This window comes from Muntiacus reevesi, chromosome 4, assembly GCF_963930625.1.
Source record: "Muntiacus reevesi chromosome 4, mMunRee1.1, whole genome shotgun sequence".
Lineage (NCBI taxonomy): Eukaryota > Metazoa > Chordata > Mammalia > Artiodactyla > Cervidae > Muntiacus > Muntiacus reevesi.
Genome location: NC_089252.1, coordinates 103005572 through 103025819, shown reverse-complemented (window position 1 = coordinate 103025819; position 20248 = coordinate 103005572). Strand labels below are relative to the sequence as shown.

General features: G+C 36.4%; 1 protein-coding gene across 1 annotated transcript in view; it reads right to left on the bottom strand.

Annotated features, from left to right (window-relative positions):
* The window catches only part of ERC2 (ELKS/RAB6-interacting/CAST family member 2), a 919595-nt gene that overhangs the window by 636277 nt on the left and 263070 nt on the right, over positions 1 to 20248 (bottom strand). The window contains exons 4-5 of the mRNA XM_065935028.1: positions 18204 to 18359; positions 5197 to 5364 (exon numbers count right to left, since the gene is read on the bottom strand). Of these exons, the coding sequence (XP_065791100.1) occupies positions 5197 to 5364; positions 18204 to 18359 (324 nt within the window). The remainder of the gene's footprint in view (positions 1 to 5196; positions 5365 to 18203; positions 18360 to 20248) is intronic.

Below are 20248 nucleotides of genomic sequence, written 5' to 3'. Positions count from 1 at the left end.
CATTTGAGCAATGTAATTAAATTACTAAATTCAAGACCAGTATCCTCTGAGATTATGGATCCCACACTGTCCAACACCTTGTGCATCATTGATGCTTAATAAAATATTTTCAAATAATATGCTGCTTGTTCAGACAAGTTGAGGGGAGGGTCTATCTAAAGTATAGCTGACTAAAGCATTTCTAAGTAGATGCAGTAACTCCTGAAATAATTTGTAAGTTTATAAATATAATTCCTTTTCTCAAGGAGAACCAGAGGATCAGTTTAAATCAAACATAAAATCTTAACATTAACAGTATAATCACCTTAGGAATATTGGAGTGGGTAGCCATTCCCTTCCCCAGGAGATCTTCCCAACCCAGGGATCAAAGTAACATCTCCTGCATTGGCAGGCGAATTCCTTACCACTGAATCAGGAGGGAACCTTTAGCAATATTAGCTTTAAATTACAAGAGATATAAATGGCTATATTCATATACCTTGCATACTTCAGTCGTCAAAGGAGCTAAACATTTATTTCTAGCTTCTTTGTTTCCTTTTCTCTGCTTTTAAAAAAGCAAAGAGAGATGAAGTCCAATTAAAATTTTGTGTGGGATTATTACCAATCAGTGATAATGGATTCAGTGAGTGGTCAAGGTATTCTGATCAGCTCTCTATCATATATCCATATACCCACTACAATGTTGACTCAATAAAGGCAGGAACCAAATGTGGCACATAGTAGTCATTCAAAATATATATGTTGAATGAAAAATTCACGAAATCCATAGGGCAGGGATCTTTAATGTGAAACTCTTGGAAATGCTTCAGGGTATATGTAAACTACCTAAAAGTATATATGTTATGGCATGTGAATATAAGTATTTATGTGCTGAGGTTAATTTTCTGAGGAGTGAACCAACAGACTGCACGACATTTTCTTATATTGATGACATTTAAAAGCCAAAATCAAAAATGTTATGGATCTTTGCCAAGGAGCTACCACTAACCTAACCTGCATGTGTTGCCTCTCACCTTCTCAACACTAAACCCATACATATTTTAATTCACAGGTTTTCAAGTGTTTTCTTTTAGACCAGTAGAAGGTTTCCCTAACTACTTGGAACAGAAATGAGTATAAAGGCAACCATCACATACCACTATCATATAACGTATCTTCCAGAAAACATACAGAAGAGACATCATGCTTGGCAGTTTGGGAATTATGCTGGGCTGGGGCAAAGTGTACTTGTAAGAAAACACAAAGACATCTTTTAATTTGAAGCCAGAGCAAAATAGATGGCATTTTCACAGTATCTTCATTTCTCTGCATCATTCTAAGACATAAAAAAGTGACTCAATTGAAATATAAAAGTCTGAACTCAATAAAAGCAGACACCAAAAATTCAAAGGAGACCCACAAGGGTAGAACACACAGAATGGATGGTAAGAGGAGAAGTGAGGTGGAGAGTTTTCCCCAAATATCCTGATATACAGTAGTGATAAAAATCACAGCAATGATGGTAGTCAACACAACTGATAGTTAAAACCCTTTAGAAGAATCTAAACATCCTCACATGGACACGTCCAGCGGGCACAACACTGCTGTTTTACAAGCAAGATGTGGGGGCTCAGAAATTTAAGTCTTGTTTACGTCACAGTGATTAAATGGGGAGATTAAGGCACGTGCACACATCTCCCACTTCTAAATGCTGCTTTTTCATATCACATTTTCCTTCAGATGATAAAATAATAGCTAGGCCTTTCTTCTATCTAATTTCTGGATATGTTGGCAATTATTCATTGAAATTCATAAAAGTCAAGGCACTAAAGTCAATTTATTATTATCTCTATGCACATGAAATTAATGTGTTGGTTGATAAGGGTAAATTAGTACATGGAAAACATCAAGGGAAGTAGCAAAATAAGATACTTGGCATTAGGGTTCTTTGAAGCTATTTTAAAAAGTAAAATGCTATGTTAAGAGCTATGTGGTGTCTGTGTGTGTAATTATTATTCTATTGATTTACTGCACACATGTCAAAGAGCATCTGGGCATCTGTACAAGTTAAAACACATCTATCCAGGAGCCAAGCCACATAGCCACAAACCCAGACAACTTGCCTCCCCCCTTGTCCCACCCTTCAACCTACCACCTCCCAAATGCAAATTGCATGGTGTTAAAAGCCTTCCTCACGGAGATGAACTGTTGAGTCAGTGTCATCTGTCACTTTCACCATATTCTAAAAGAGAAGCCAAAGATAGCTAATGGCAAAGGTTTTCCAGAGTGCCAGAAGGCCTCTTCCCATTCTAGAGAAAGTCGTCTTCTGTTTCAGCAAGAGCCTTCAATAAAGACTCAGGCATCTACCTGGAAGGAGCTATCACTTATAACCTCTTCTAAGGATGAAAATCATACCTTTTGCAGGAATGTAAACTCAGTTCTTTCCTTGTAGGGCACAAGGAACATCTTACCTACTGAATACTCACCCGCTAACCCACATTAGGTAGAGAGACTCTTATTTTCCTCTGTTTTGCCAAGAAGCAGGAAAATCACTTTAATGTACTTTACCGGGCTGCCAAAAATCCTTTGCCTATGATCCAACAATTAGAGCTAATTTCAACCTAAATTGCTTCCTCTAAGAGATGGATACCATTAGATAACTCTTTCCATTTCCATTTACGAAGACTTTAAAAAAAGAAAAAAGGCAAAAGAAAATTCCTTGTATGATTCCAGCTGATAAAATCATTAATCTCACACTCGCAACTTCAAAGGAGAAAACCAGAAAATCATCTCACTTTCTCTACACACGGAGAATAATTTTTTCTACTTCAAAGTGCCGTCTCTTTATTGGGTCATTTTAATTATTGAATGTGGGACTGAAGCTATCCAGATAATGTCACCACTGTCTTTTTCATGAAATATATATAGGTCTAATTTGAACTACATTAATTCGAGAGATGCAAAATACAAGGGGACAGAATAAGAAAAGGGAAAGAGGCTGGGGAATAAAGCACTCATCAATACAAGGCAGTGAAAGGAAGAGAGTAAGTTTTCCTAAGCTGACTTTTCTCAATCTTTCCTCCTGGAGGGGAACTATCAAGAAGCCTGGGCCATATCTCAACAGACTGCCTTGCGTCTTAAGTTTCCTTCTACCCAATACACAGCAACAGTAACTTTATTAGTAGTGATAGTATTACTGTCAATGTGAGACAACTGTGATGCAATCTGTTGCTGTGTGAACAACCACTTTAAAGAAAAGCTTGTGATCATAGAAAGGAGGTTAGCAAATCTGGCCCTGTTCAGAGTAAGACTGTTAGAGAGGAGACAAGCCAGGCATGCAAATTCCCAATCAATCCTCTCACCAAGAAATCACACACCATAAATGGCAGACTTTTTCTGTAAAGGACCAGAGAGTAAATATTTTCAGCACAAAAGCAACCAAAGACAGCACATAGATGAAAGAATATGGTTGTGTTCTAATAAAACTTTATAAAGTCAAGCAGAGGGCAGGATTTGTCCCAATAAGCCAATAGACAAGTGCTACATGGAAATGTTCTATAGCTGTGCTGTCTCATACACTAGTCTCTAACTACATATGACTATTAAATACATGAAAAGTGGCTAGTGTGACTGAGAAGCTACAGTCTAAATTTAACTGCACTTTAATTAATCTAGATTTGAATAGACCCATGTGCCTGGTGGCTATTGTATTAGACAGCATAGTTTTATAGGATTAGATAGCATAGTTCTATAATATATATTATACTATATAGTAATAATATATACTATATATTACTATATATAGTATACTATATATATAGTGTAAGGTGTATATACATACTATATATTACTATATATATAATAATATATACTAATATAGTGTAGTACTAGACAGCATAGTGCTAAGTTCACTGCTATTCACTGCTGTTTCCTCAAATATTATACAAATCAACCTTCAATTAAGGTATAGTTCACATTTATGCCTTAAAATTTTAAATATCCAAGCTTCTACATTACAGTCGAACTATACACAACTAAAAATGATATTTCTTAAATGTAAAATACCTACATCATTGAGGCCAAAATGACAGTTTTGGCTTGAAGCTACCAATTAACTGCCTATTGACCAATGAAGTGCATAGACCGATCAGGTCCATGCCAAGACCTATCCAACCTGGAACCTGCTTCCTTTCTCCTCTGTACATTTTCCTGCACCTTGACTGAGGGCACAGATCTACTCTATGGCCCCAGTAACTCCTACAGAAAATCCAAACTTCCCCAAAGACCCCAAAATGTATACATGCAAAGACATGGCTTCAAGAGCACAAGAAACAACATGCAACTCAAGTAGATTGCCTTCTAAAGTAATCCATGTAAAACAGTGCCTCAACACAAAAATGAGGGAGATTCACTGTATTCTCTGTTATTGACTGCATGTAACAATTTATATTCTAGTAACTGTTTTATTTACATAATAACTAGCTTGTATTTTGCATTTCTTAGCAGACCCAAAGATATAATTCAAGGAGAAGAAGCAAGAAAGTAGGATACCAACAAGGATTTAGCTTTTTTTTCCCTAAGTATGAATAAGAAATAAAAATAAAAAATCACATTTAAGAAACTGTGTGAATAAGTTGAAACAATATCAACTTTCTTCAAAGGGTAAAATACTCTTGAAATCTGAGGACTCTCTTTAGGAAGTAAGAAATGTAAGGGTGCCAGGAGTGAAGCCTACACAGATACACAGTACAGGAAGGTAGAGGACATTCTGATGCTTTTATGATTTTTGATAAAATGAAACCATTTAAGGGACAATCATTATCTGTGGTTCCAACATCCAAAAATAAAACTACAAAATATGAAAAAAAAAAGAAGAAAAGCAAACTGTGAAGCAAACTCCTTTGGTGGCACAACCTAACACAAATCAATAGGAGGTTTCTTATATATACTTTAATTATTCTACTTAAGTGTAAAAAAATTTTTCTCTGCATAATTATTCATATATTTGTTTATGGGATATTGCTGCAACCCCACTGGGAGTGTTAAACAATCTGTGATACATGCAACAGATCTTACCTTTCCAAAATCCCCAAGATATCTGATATCCAAGATGTATCTGGCCCCAAGGATTTGGATAAAGGAGTCTTCTAATGAAAGCTGTTTGGGTAGGATATTTGCTGTCAATTCAATGTCTACTGTCCTGAAACAGTACCTTACCTCAGTCTGAAGAATGGCAGCTCTCTGTTCTTTGGCAGTAAGTGACTCTTTAAGCACTTCAATGTGTTGCTTGCAATCTGAATTCTGATTGCTAAGAGTTTCAAGCTTTGTTTGTAAGGCAAGAAGTTCTGACTCTTTCTTTGAAAGCTCCTGCTTCAGCTGATCAATCTGTAAAACAATGAAATTACAAAAAATTATAAGCCACAGCTCCTTCTCTTTACATTTGAGGACTATTGAATTCTCTTAAATTTTCAAGGGCTAGTGATCATTAATCCAACATGGCAGACCATGAGCTTAAAAATATGGCCTTGGGAATCACTTAGTCTTAGGGGTCTGGGGAGGCTCTTCAGAGGTGACTGACAATAGAAAACAGGAAAGGGAAAGTCCACAAGATGCTTTCTATCTCCCACACCACTGAGAACCAAGGTTCACAAGGGAATGAAGGCTTCCTGGCCAAACCCACAACTCATCCAAGAAAAAATAAGGTCTACTGACCATGGTCCTCAGAAGGGTCAACAGGGAGCTAACAAAGGTAATTACCCAAGACAGAACCTAAACCTTCTCTGATACTACACAATAGAAATGATCATTCAGGAGCATCATTCGACAGAAGAGAATCCTCACCCCCAAAAAGTAAGCATTGAGGGATCTTTTTTCTAACATTACATATTAAAAAGATAAAAAAAGAACATCAAAAATACATAAAATATTAAAATAATACAAGAAACATCCATTATTCAATCACTTAAAAAATCACTAGAACTACCCATATCCCAACCCATTTCTCTTTCCTTTCCCTCCCTTGAAACAATCACCACCCTAAATTTTGTGTTCATCCTTTTCTTATTTGTCTTTCAAGCTTACCTTGTTTTCTTGCACCTGTAAATTCTACACTGTTTAATTTCGCATGGTTTTTAACTTTATATGCACAGTTTTTTTCTTTTTTAGCTTTTTGCTTTTTTTCTACTCAATCTAATATCTTCAAGATTAAATCAAGTTACTGTTTGTACAATGTGTTCACTTTCATTTTCATTAAAGTACAAGCTTGCTCCTTGAAAGAAAAGCTATGACCAACAAAGATAGTAAACTAAAAAGGTCCATCTAGTCAAAGCTATGGTTTTTCCAGTAGTCATGTACGGATATGAGAGCTGGACTATAAAGAAAGCTGAGCACTGAAGAATTGATGCTTTTGAACTGTGGTGTTGGAGAAGACTCTTGAGAATCCCTTAGATTGCAAGGAGATCCAACCAGTCCAACCTAAAGGAAATCAGTCCTGAATATTCATCGGAAGGACTGATGCTAAAGCTGAAACTCCAATACTTTGGCCACCTGATGCGAAGGGTTGACTCATCTGAAAAGACCCTGATGCTGGGAAAGACTGAAGGCAGGAGGAGAAGGGGACAACAGAGGATGAGATGGTTGGATGGCATCACCGACGTGATGGACATGAGTTTGAGTAGGTTCTGGGAGTTAGTGATGGACAGGGAAGTCTGGCGTGCTGCAGTCCATGGGGTCGCAGAGTCAGACACGACTGAGCGACTGAACTGAACAGTATTCCACTGTAAGATTTCATCAAAGTGTATTTGTCTACTGTGCTGTTAACAGACATTTGGGCTTATTTCCAGGTTTGTTATTATGAAAAATGCTATTCTGAACATTCTTATACATACTGTTTGGTACACACTGTAAAAAATAATCTAGGAATTAAATAGCTGGAACACAGAGTAAATAGCTGGGGCACATCTTCATATTCACTAGATAACATTAAAGTGTTTTCTAATGGACTTAATTTCTATGGTCACAAGCAGTGTGTAAATGTGCCAATCACTCCATGTCTTTGCAATATCATATGTCACTGGAGTTTTACATTTTGGCCAGTCTGGTAGGAGTTACGGCAGAAGACCTCCAGAAATGGCTGCCACCAATTTCTTCATACTTACACACACATGCCATTCCTCACAACTAAAGGAGAAGTCTATTTACCCTCCTCTTGAGCATGAACTGGACTGTGACTTGCTTCAGCTAGCAAAATGCAGAACAAGTGTCAGTATGTGTGTTCTAGCCTCTAGGAGAACTAGCAGCTTTAGCTTCCTCTCACTGGAAGCTAACCACCAAGGCAGAAGTCCAACCGTCCTGTGACCACTTGGCTGTGAAGAAGTCTATGCCAGCCACACTATCAAGCCACACAGAAAGACAGAAAGGAATTTTTCTGATATTCCTGGTGGAACTTGTGGCTTCTGTCTTGTTCCTGATCTTAAAAGGAAGAATTTCATGTTTCATCATTAAGCTCGGTGTTTGCTTTAGCTTTTTAAAGGCATTCAAGTTTTAGAAAATTCCCTTTTATTACAACTCTGCCAAGAGTTGATTTTTTTTAATCATTAAGGAATACTTAATATTATCAAGCATTTTTCTTGCACCTTGTGATTTATCACATTTTCACCTTTAATATATTATAATAAATTATATTAATGGATTTTTTAAAATATTATTCTCTCCATGCATTACTGTGAAAAATTCCACTTTGTCATGATACATTATGGTTTTTATATATTACTGGATTTACCTTGCTAATATTTTGTCATCAATTCTACATTTATGGGCAAGACTGATTTGTAATTTTCCTTTCTTGTGCTATCTTTATCAAGTTTTAGCATCAATTTAGCCTTCCAAATAAAGTAGGGAGTGTTCACTCTTTTAGTGTGTTCTGAAATGATTTGTGTAAAACTGCAAATTTATTTTTCACTAAAGTTCATTAAACATCACCCAAAAAACCATCCAGAGCTGGCATTTTCTTTTTCCAAAGACCATTCCTTACTTCATCCATCTTTAATGATTATAGGAATATCTGTTTCTAATTATGTGAATCAATTTTGCTAAGTTGTTTTCATTAAAAAACTTTCATTTCATCTAAATTTTCACCCTGTTAGCATGAAATTTTCATAAAATTCATTTATATTTGATATTATGGTATCTATGAGTATCTTTCTTCATTCCTACTATTTTAAAATTATTTTCTTCTTAATACTTTCCTTGGGTTTATTCTATTTTCTTTTCCTAAGCTTAAGTTGGAATATTATCTCACTAATTTTCATACTTTTTTCTTTCCATGTATGAGCCTTAAGAGTATATATTTTCCTGTCAGTATCATTTTAGCTCACTCTCTCTAGTTTGATATACCTTGACATTATTGTACAGCCTTAAATATTTTCCAATCTCCATTATAATTCCTTGACCCATGAATAACTTAAAAGTATGTTTCTTAATTTCCAATTGAGTGTTTCCTAGTTATCTCTTTTTTTTTTTTATGTCTTACTTCTTCCTGAGTAGAGAACATGGTCTGTTCTACAGTATTCATTTGAAATTCGGTGTATCTTGCTTTATGCACAATATGTAGTCAGTAATCATAAATGCATTCTGTATACTATTTGCTTAAAAAGATTATGGATCCAACAGTTGTTGGCTGTGAATATTCCATATATGTGCATGACATCTGATTACACTTTTATTTTTAGAATATTTCCATCATCTTAATATGAAACTCTGTAAGTAGAAAAAGTCATTCTTTATTCCTCATCCTCTACACCTAGTCCTAGGCAACCAAAAATCTGCATTATCTCTATGGATTGGCCTTTTCTGGGAATCTCATATAAATGCACTCTTCAATATATGTATTTTGTCACTGGCTTCTATAATACAGCAGAACATTTCAAGTTTCATCCATGTAGCATGTATAAATACTTCATTGCTCTTTATAGCTGAGTAATATTTCACTGTATGAATATACATAATTGTTTCTATCCATTCACCAGTTGATGGACACCTAAGTTGTTTCCACGTTTAGACTATTAAAAATGCTGCTAAGACCATTCATGTTCAAGTGTGTGGAGACATATGTTTTCATTTCTCTTGGATATAAACACAGGTGTGAAACTACTAGGTCACATGGTAACTACGTTTAGCTTTCTGAAGAGTTTTTAGCTGTTTTACAAACTGACTATACCATTTTATATTCCCACGAGAAACATGAGGGTTCTAATTTCTTTAAAACCTCACCAGGACTTGTTGTCATCTGTCTTTTCACCCATCACCATTCCAGTGAGTATAACGTGGTTATCTCCTTATGGTTTTGCTTTCTCTAATGCCTAAGATGCTAACAAATATCTTCTTGCATACTTATTAGACGTTCATATATCTCCTATGGACAAATGTTCTGTTAAGACTTTTTCTTTGCCTCTAAGATTTTATGTCTTTATTTTGATGCAAATAGAGAGATTTCATTTTATTTACCCTATTTTGGATATTTGAAGACTTCTGAATTTGTAGACTGATACCTGTGAAAATTCTCAGCTTTTATCTCTTTTATCTCTTCAAATATGGCTTCTGAATAATAACTGTCCCTATTCCATCTCTCTTTCCTCAAGAATTTGTGTTAGATTTGTGCTAGATCTTCTTATTCTATCTTCTATGCATCTTTAATGTTTTCTACCTTTCTATCTTTTTCTTAATTTATTCTGCCCTATTTTCTAGTCTATTAAGTCTCTCTTCTGCTATGACCACTCTGCGATTAAATGTATTTCTCAAACTTTTAAATTTCCATTTTTATATTTTTCCATTTCTAGGTCATTTTATTTGCTTCTTTTTAAATTTCCTTGGTATTATTTATAGCCTCTTGCCCTTTAGCCATATTTTCAACTCCTTCTTTTATCTAACATGTTAAACATACCTATTTCATAGTGTTTGTCTCAAAATTTCAGTATCTGAAGTCTCTCTTCTAATTCTGCTGTTAATTCTTTCTACTGGCTTCTGCTTATGGTGGCTTGCTTTCTTGAAGGTTCTGTAATTTTTTTTTAATTTTTACTCACATGTTTTGGAACTTTCTCTGGAGAAAAATACTGAGGGGTCTTAGCTGAACATGTGGTCCTTCAGAGCATTTATCTCAGCCAATACCTGGGCACTACCAACATGGGCTCCTTTAAACTACATTCTGTACTGAAAGTTCTTGGACCACCTCACACTGCACATCTGTGTAAGAGCCAGCTGTGGTTATGGATTCTCAGTGCTAGGTTTTTTCACCTTTATCTTGGCTCAAAGATTTAAAATAGGTAAATAAATGATTTTCCCTGGAGCCCCTTAGTCTAGGTGGGAGGAGAATAGAGTGGTCAGTTTATTTTTACTTTCAGTTCAGTTCAGTCACTCAGTCGTGTCCGACTCTTTGCAACCCCATGAATCGCAGACAGGCCTGCCTGTCTATCACCAACTCCCGCAGAGTTTACTCAAACTCATGCCCATCGAGTCGGTGATGCCATCCAGCCATCTCATCCTCTGTCGTCCCCTTCTCCTCCTGCCCCCAATCCCTCCCATTATCAGGGTCTTTTCCAATGAGTCAACTCTTCGCATGAGGTGGCCAAAGTATTTTTACTTTACTCCTGCATTAAGAATCTAGCTGTCTGGGATCCCAGCTTTATGTGGTAGTGGGACTCCTACTTGGCTCCTCATTTTGAGCAGGCTCAAACTTCTATCACTTTCCTTTAGTGTCACTGTGACTGTGAAAACTAAAGTTCAAGTTCACCTGTCTAGCAAAGCCAACAAGAAGACAAAACCAGGAATTTCCCTGGTAGTCCAGTGGTTGAGACTCCATGCTCCCAATGCAGAAGGCCTGGGTTCGATCTCTGGCCAGTGAACTAGATCCTGGATGCCACAACTAAAGATCCAGCATGTCACAATAAAGATCCCATACACTGCTGCTAAGACCTGGAGCAGACAAAAGAGTTTAAAAAAGAAGAAGATAGAACCAGTGCTCTAGTTTTCATTCTAGTCCCCTGCTTTGGCTTAATCTTGGCCCTTCAGATTCTTTCTAACTTGAAATTTCATAAGTACATTTTAAATTGTATGTTTTTAAACTATGTTTGATCCATCATTTTTGTCCCAGTAATTGAAACTAGCTAAATAAGAACCAAGGTACTGATAATAACTACTGAGCATAAACAGAGTGAGACGCTTAAAAATAAGTGAGACTTCCAGCTTCAGAAATTTTCAGGGTTCAGCAATTTGCTATAAAAGTTGATATAGAGTCCCACTTGCAGAGTGAACCCAGACTAGACAGGGGGACATACAGGTTTCATCATACTTGCCACTTCTACAGGTTTGGTAAAGGCTGCCCAGAAGGCAGTCTTGAGAAGAATTCTGAGTATGCTGAAAAGTTCACTAAAAAGAACTGTGGGAGATTATCAATGTCCTTTGAGTATGTGTGTCCAGGGTGTTAGCACTACTCAGGTCTGTGCAATCCATGAAATACATTATTTCTTTGTAATTTAACAAATCACGAGTCTATGATTTTTAGCTAAAACAAAGTAAGTTCTCTCCCCATACCCCTCTCTTTTTCTCACACACAAGAACAGAATATAAATAAAATGAGGGAAAAGAGAAAATTATAAAATGAATTAACTCTGTTGTGATCAGCAACTACTCAAGGAAGAGTTGACATCACAGTATATAGTTGATTCAACATATGAAACTGATTCATCTGAAAATAAAACTTGAAAAACTTTCAACTCTACATGCTGAAACAATGATGATATTTATAGTAAAGAATAAAAAAAGCTGATTAGTGCTAACGTCTACAAATATTGGAGTAGAAACCTCATGTGGGAGTGGGGTATTGTGAGAGGAATGTGAAAGAAATTAACAGCAATGGAATGGTATTTAATAGGAAGGAAGACATGGCAGGTTCTACACATAGCTACTTCATTCAATAAAAATAGATTGATAATGATAAAACTATGTCAGTCTATAAATATTAAATAGGCAGTTGCTTTAAATAACTTGCAGACTATCACTGCCGTGAGGTAAATTTTAAATATTTTATGCAGACAATAACAGGAAAAATAGTTTTTCTAAGGGGAATATAGTTGTGGGGTAAAAAATCATATTCTTCCATAAATATATGCCTTTGGCTTTTTTATAGCCATAAACTCAATAAAAATGGAAAGTGATGCAATCGAACATACATGAGAACTGAGGCTGGGGAAGGTCTGTCTCTGTGATGGGAAGAAGAAAAACCAATCAGAATTACATCACATGCTTTATATGAAGTCCATGTGGACATCAGGCACACTTCATCTCATCTGAAAGTTCTTCCACCACTTACATCTGTGACACAACTAACACCAATAAAACCTACTCCGCCAAGGAAAACAGCTTCTTTTTCACTGCAGATATGGCCCTCACGTCTAGAAAGTGATGTGCTTATTATCATGCAGTTTGGGTTATGAGGTTTGTAATCCATCAGAGGTTAATAAGAAAATGTGTTACAAATTGAGAATAAAGGGGGAGATCTAAGACAGCAGAGTGGCATCTTTGGCAAACTCTGCAGAGGGAGGGACTAACAGAGAAGTACTGGGGTCAGTAGATGAACAATGTGTGAGACTAGGAACAAAGCCTTGTATACAACAGGGCATGCCATCATTCTTTCCCTAGTAGGAAAACAATTATTTATATGGTACACTCCAGTATTAAAGCCTTTACAGTGCTGCTGAAGGTAACTCATGCTTTTCATAGCCTCTTACATTCTGCCCTCATAGTTTGATTCCTGTAAACCTTGTGAGTATGGGTAGAAATTGGACTTTCCAACAGAGGAGAGTTGCACAGCTTGGGAGGTCTCCCAGAGTCTCAGTTCTCAGGGACAACATCCATGTGCCAGAGGGCTTAAAAGATGCACATCTTTTCATCCTGACTGACTATGTCTGGTATCACAGGCTTTGCACAAGTTGTGATTCTAAACTCTGCCTTTACATTTTTGCAATTCACCTTCTACTATTTCAAAAATGTTATGTCATGGCTATTTATGATATTATATTTATAAAAGCAATTTAGGTCTTTACTACTTAATTTAATCACAAAGCTTGCAAGAGGCCCTACCAGTCCTAGTCATCTGCTCAGCAACAAAATGGAAGCACATGCTATTTCATGGGACTACTTAAAATACTTCCTTTCCCTCCAACCTACTGTCCTTACTCATTTTAATAATTAATCCAAGCAGCACTCACTTTGCATACCACAACATTGTTTCTATATCAAAATCTCAGCTAATGTGGAAGCTCCAATACTTTGGCCACATGAAGCAAAGAGCTGACACATTGGAAAAGATCCTGATGTTGGGAAAGATTGAAGGTAAAAGGAGAAGGGGATGGTGGAGGATGAGATGGTTAGATAGCATCACTGACTCGATGGACATGAATCTGAGCAAACTCCAGGTAGGTACTGAAGGACAGGGGAGCCTGGCATGATGTAGTCCATGAGGTCACAAAGAGTCAGACACAACTTTGACTGAACAACAACAACGTCCATTTTTCATTGAGACATTTAAAATCATTTCAACACACTTCTATCTCTGAAAATGAGTCTGCATATATCACTATTAGCTGCCTTTATTATATATTTCTGGAGAAGGAAATGGCAACCCACTCCAATATTCTTGCCTGGAGAACCCCATGGACAGAGGAGCCTGGCGGGCCACAGTCCACAGGGTCTCAAGAGTCGGACACAACTTAGCAACTAGATGACGACAGCGATCATCTACTTGGAGCAAATAGTTCCACACAGAAATTGAGACTGGTTGAGACTAAGCCCCTGTTAATGACAAGGAATCAAATGCTGAGTTAATTGTATTGCCAATGGGTCATGAAAGCACTTTTCAGTTAAAATTTCAAAAATACAAGCAAATGAGAACATAGATACTCTAGGAGCTATTTTTTAATGATTAGGTTGACTTTAAAACTTTTAAAATCTTTTTTTTTTAATTTAAAAAAAGTAAGCTTCCAAGTAATTAAGACAGAACACACTTAGACCTCTATTAAAGTAATAGATCAGTGGGCACAGCCAAGCCTGGCACCTTCGTAAACCCTGAAGATGCCTCTCCAGAAGACCTAGTAAAAGAAAAGACACTCTTAAAAGCTTTCTATATATTCATTACAAGCCACAGGCAGAAGTAACAATACACAGCTGCAATTTTCAGACTTAGTTTCAAAGAGTTCTAGTCCCCTCCTTGTGCAGCATTTCATAAGAATTTCTGAAATGTTCCTCTACCATGACTCTGAGTCTTTGTGAAGTATTAAAACAAGAGTTTCTGAAGTCAACTGTTTCTGCATTAAACTTATCATTTTCTGCTTGATGGGATCCAAAGTCACCTTATGATTTTCATTTCTACCACTGCTTCAGTAAACGAAATGAGTTTAACAATTACAGTTCCATTTCCCAAGTACATTTCAGAATCTCTAGATTCTTGCAATTTAAACCTAATATTTCTCTTCTGAAAAAGTCTGTAATTTCATATAGACTTGAGTTTTTCCTACATCCTTAACTGTATAGAATTGGGGATAGAATGGTATTTTCACATATCCTTCTAGGTATGCTCAGACATAGATTTGAGTTGGCAATCTTCCCCAGACCTATTACTGTAGTTTTACCAATCTGATTATTTTGACCAAAACAAAAAATAAAACACTAACTTTAACCTTGCACAACTTGCATTATTTCAGCCAAAAATGAACTCTCCTCCCATCAAGTCTTCAGGGTAGTGTTTTGAGTACATTTCTTACTTTCCCAACTAAGTGGTAAGTATTGGGAAATGGGAAATATTTTGAACATGCACAACTTTTAGTGCCCCTTTGGGAACCACAGAGCTCAAAATCCACCATTGAAAGCTTTATCCATATAATCCTGCATATAAACAAAAGAATTCAAGACACTCCAGTGGTGACACTAAACAGTTTCCTTGTCAATGTGTGTAAATAACTATTGCACAAATTAACTCCTCAGATATCTGTAATGTTCACAAGCAACACATTCATACAAACTTTGTAGAAAAGTTATCCAAATAGGCTACAATGGACCATGAAGTACACTGGCAATTCAATTTTCAGTTCAATTCAGTTCACTCACTCAGTCGAGTCCCAACTATTTGTTACCCCATGGACAGCAACACGCCAGGTTTCCGTGTCCATCACCAACTCCCAGAGCTTGCTCAAACACACATCCATTGAGTTGGTATTGCCATCCAACAATCTCATCCTCTGTTGTCCCCTTCTCCTCCTGCCTTCGATCTTTCCCAGAATCAAGGTCTTTTCCGATGAGTCAGTTCTTTGCATCAGGTGGCCAAAGTATTGGAGCTTCAGCATCAGTCCTTCCAAAGAGTATTTGGAGTTGATTTCCTTTAGGAAAGTGAAAGTCGCTCAGTTGTGTCCAACTCTTTGCGACCCCATGGACTATACTGCCCATGGAATCCTCCGGGCCAGAATACTGGAATGGGTATCCGTTCCCTTCTCCAGAGTATCTTCCCAACCCAGGGGTTGAATCCAGGTCTCCCAGGTCTCCCGCATTCCATGCAGATTCTTTACCAGCTGAGCCACCAGGGAAACCCAATCCTTTAAGACAGACTGGTTTGATCTCCTTGCTGTCCAAGGGACTATCAAGAGTCTTCTTCAGCACCACAGTTTGAAAACATCAATTCTTCGTGCTCAGCCCTCTTTATGGTCCAGCTCTCACATCTGTACATGACTACTGGAAAGACCATAGCTTTGACTACAAAAGTCAGCAAGGTGATGTTTCTGCTTTTTAATACGCTGTCAAGATTTGTCATAGCTTTCCTACCAAGAAGCAAGTATCTTCTAATTTCACCAGCTGCAGTGATTTTGGAGACTGAGAAGAAAAAAATCTGTCACTGCTTTCACTTTTTCCCCATCTACTTGCCATGAAGTGATGGGACCAGATGCCATAATCTTAGTTTTATGAATGGTAAGCTTTAATCCAGCTTTTTCACTCTCGTCTTTCACCCTCATCAAGAGGCTCCTTAGCTCCTCTTTGCACTTACTAAAATTATTAATATATTTGATTATATTTCTCCAATAATAATGGATATAGTCATCGCCTACTTTTTTGAGCCAGGTGCTTTAACTGCAGTATTTTGTTTAAGATTTTGAGTCACTCTCTAAGTTCTGCAATGTTGCCCCCACTTCATAGATGAGGAAAGTGTGGCTGAGTGACTTAAGTCACTCCTCAAGGTCAAGCAGCTATCAAGGGCAGGTTAGAAATCTGCCAGAGTCTGCTTCAGTCTTCAGCCTGCACTCTTTTCACCTAACTCCTTTTCTCTCCTCAAACATCCTTGCAACTTGAACACTCTGGGAACCCTTGAAAGTAACTAACCATTAAAAGTTAAAACTAGCTCCAGGACTGATGGTGCATCAGAAGACTGTGGGCTAATAGAGGCCATCACTTGCTTCCTGAAGACCATATACATGTTTTATTCACCGGGACACAATCTATATTGAGGGACAGAGTTTACAAATTTCAAGGCATTTTCAGTTGTACAAGTGGCTTGAACTATCTTCCACTGATATATGACAGGATAGGGTGGGGAGGAAAAGTTTGAGCCAAAACAATCATTTCCCCCAATCTTCATGGATTCACTCAGATCTGTACATCTGGTCTTCATTCCTAGAGTGATCTGGCCATTGTCTGCAGGCCACCCTACTACTGTGCTTGTGGCATGTCAGCTCAACTCTCTAAGAGCAAAGGACTGCAAAAAAGAAACCAGAAGGGAGGACTTAGCAAGGAAATCTGCTCTGCATTTTGTGGCCATCACTAAAAGCAAGGGGTTACATTCAAATACACTGGACATTGTCCTTCTCATTTCTCTACTCCTTGATGGAAAGTTTTAGTCAAAATCTCAACATTAACTTACAGATAGAAGTTGACAGAAGTATAGCACAGATTCTGTTTTTCCTAGAGAAATACATGTACACATACATACAAAGTAGACACTGCATATTATTTCTCTCCTATAATTTTGCAAATTCTTTGCAAAGATTATCCATCTATTTCACAACTGATAAAAATCATAACCATTATTTAAGCAGTTTTCCTCTCAACTTCCCACTGCTTTCTCACAGAAACGTGCATCACTCAACTCTACTGCATTTTATAAGGCAACAAACAGCAAAACCTAGAATAAGAACAGGGGTACTTAAGAGAAAGTGGTAGAAAAAAGAAAAATAATTTTAATTGGTATGGTTATTGTTTTCAAAAAGAATGGCTTAAATAGAGGAATAAATAAAAGTATTTCAAAGTCTCAAAAGGCTGATTGGGCTGCTCATAAATTGAATAATTCTGCATATATAAGAAGAAGAGATTTTCAGGTTATTTGTCCATTTGCACCTCAAAGTTTCATTTTGAAAAATATAAGCCAAATTCTTTAAAACTAGCAATACTGATAAAAAGTAATGGAAATGATTACTATAGTAATATTTCACAAATATTCCACAGCAATAGATGACAATAATAACACTCAACAACAAGGTCTCACATGACTGAATGCTTTCTAGAGATCAGTCATGGGAGTAAGTATTTTAAATGCATAATCTCCTGGAATTGTCAAAGTGACCCAATGATGAAGGTATTTTCCTTTTTCTTATCAGTATTTCATGAATGAAGAAACTGAGAATCACAGCAGTTGAATATTTTCAGCAAATGATAGCACTGGGACTCAAATCAGTCCTGTCAAATACTACATTAAAACCAAAATATCTTCATACCATTGAAATCAATTAAATTGGCTTCCAAGATTAACACCTTTTAAGACCATCACCTTCGAGAGAAGGGTCAGAAACTTGGCAAAGATAGAAACTTTTAAAAATAGCAAACTTATGAAATCTCAGGAAATTTGGAGAGCAAAGACTATTAAAAATAAAAGTTAATTCCCAAGACAGAGGGACACCGACGGAACTCATTAGAAAATCCTGAACCCCTTAGTAAGTAAAAATTCCACCAAAAGTTTTACCTGATTTTTCTGGAATCTACACTTTTGAACTAAAAATCTTCCTCATTCTTCATTGTCCATATATTTCATATATCACATAAAGCAGATTATGTGGGTATTTGGGGGAAAGTATGTATATAAACCATAACTTTCCAGTCACATTAAGAATATAAAAGTTTATAACTTTGGACCATACCTTGGTTTTCATGAACTTGGAGTGACTTTTGTAAACCTCTATTTGTTTTATCTCTTCTTCACGGTCCTCAGTGTTCAACACACCATTGGCTTTTAACATCTGGATTTCATCCTCAAGATCCCTTATGTTTCGCTCCAATGAAGCGATTTTTGTGTCCTGTTGGTTAAAAACAAAAAAAAAGAGGGAAAGAAAATTGGTTTTTCAATATTATCAAAACAATTTCAGAAAGCAATTTATTCAATAGTAATACATTAACTATGGTGTAGATACAGCCCTGAATTCAGAACAATTTACTTTTTTCACCTCTGAAGATCACTTGTGAGATTATTTTTTAAGCTCCCAATAAACAGCTTATGTCAATACAAGACAGAGAGTTACCTAGATATGTTTGTTGCATATCTAGGAATCAAATTATGAAAGAAATGGTGATAAAAGTGATCTACAGTGTTAAAAACAAAAATGACATTTAAAAAGACAAATTTATAATTTCAGAGAGTTTACCAGTGAATATTTTTGAGTCTACTTGTACACACAAAAATGGTTTGTTCATGTGTGTATTTTGTGGCTAGTTTTATAAGGCATGCTTGGAATTTGACTGTGAAAGAGAAGGAAATTAAAATCTACTAATGGGGGAAAGGATTCTCATCTAAAATACAGACATAAGTGAAATTAAATAACTGAATCATGACCTAGTATGACCGACACACTGAATATTGAAAATTTACAGCAACTGGAAATAATATATCACATCATGATTTACTTGGCAAGCAGACAGCTTCCTGTGTGACCAAAAAAAAAAAAAATCACTATCTTAAAGGGCATTTCTAACCTATTGATTTACAGAGTTAAAAAAAAATAACTAGAAATATCACACTCAAATGAGGGGTTAATTGAGGACAAATCATAGACAATTTTTTTTAAAGAAGGAAATGACAGATTCTACACACAAGGTGGAGCATAATAAGAAATGATGCATTAGAAAGAGAGGAGAGGAGACAGGAGATGCATCAGAGAGGGAAAAACAGTTCCTCAGCCTCAGGTATTAAACTCAAATCAGTGCTTGGAATGAAACACACTGGAAATTTGATGTCAAGTTTTCTCACTGTCACCGTCTCCCTGCCATTTTATTGTGTAGATTCAAGGAGGTTATATTACATTTGCAATTGGAAGTTAATGAAAAATGAGCCACTAACTCGTTTTTTTTTTTTACAATTCATTTTTTTTAGAATCTAAGAGACTAAAGAGTTCTAAAAGAAAAGACAATGAATGGGCTATTCTATTTATAACAACTCAGAAAAAAACTTTAACAATTATGTCTATCCTGACTTTGTAGCTACTTTCTATTTTACTTTCCTATATTATATGCCCAATGGCATATTTCATTATCATGAACATTGCCATCACTGTTAAAAGTAGAAAAATGAGAACCAGCAGCAGCAGCTTACTGAGCTCCACTGTGTTCCCATACCTGGTTGCTCTAAGTGCTGAAGACACTTATTAATTCTTAAAAAAAAAAACCCAAGATAAAAGAAAAAGATTTTGAAATTTGCAACATTATTATGGAATATTACATTCCATTCTGTAGTATTTCATCTTCCTTTTAAAATAGTGTTTATTGTATCCTTTCAGTTATAAAAGTAATACACTTGAAATTCACAAAAAATGGAGAAAATTCCCTATATTTCTATCATCCAATGATAACTATCATGTTTTTATTTATAGCCTACAAGTCTTTTTCAATATTAGATGCATACCTGGTCATCTTGTATACTGCCAACTTGAGTGAGGAGAATGTTAGAGACTAAATATCTAGGTGCCTCCAAAATTTATATGTTGAAGCTCTAATCCCTAATGTGATTATATTTGGAGAGGTGGCCTTTGGGAGGTAATCAGGATTAGATGGAGGCATGAGTATGGAACCCTCATGATGGGATTAGCACCCTCATAAGAAGAGATACTAGACAGCTTGTTTTCTCTCTCTGCCATGTGAGAACAGGGCAAGAGGGTGACTGTCTGAAAGTCAGGATTCTCACAGGAATCCAACC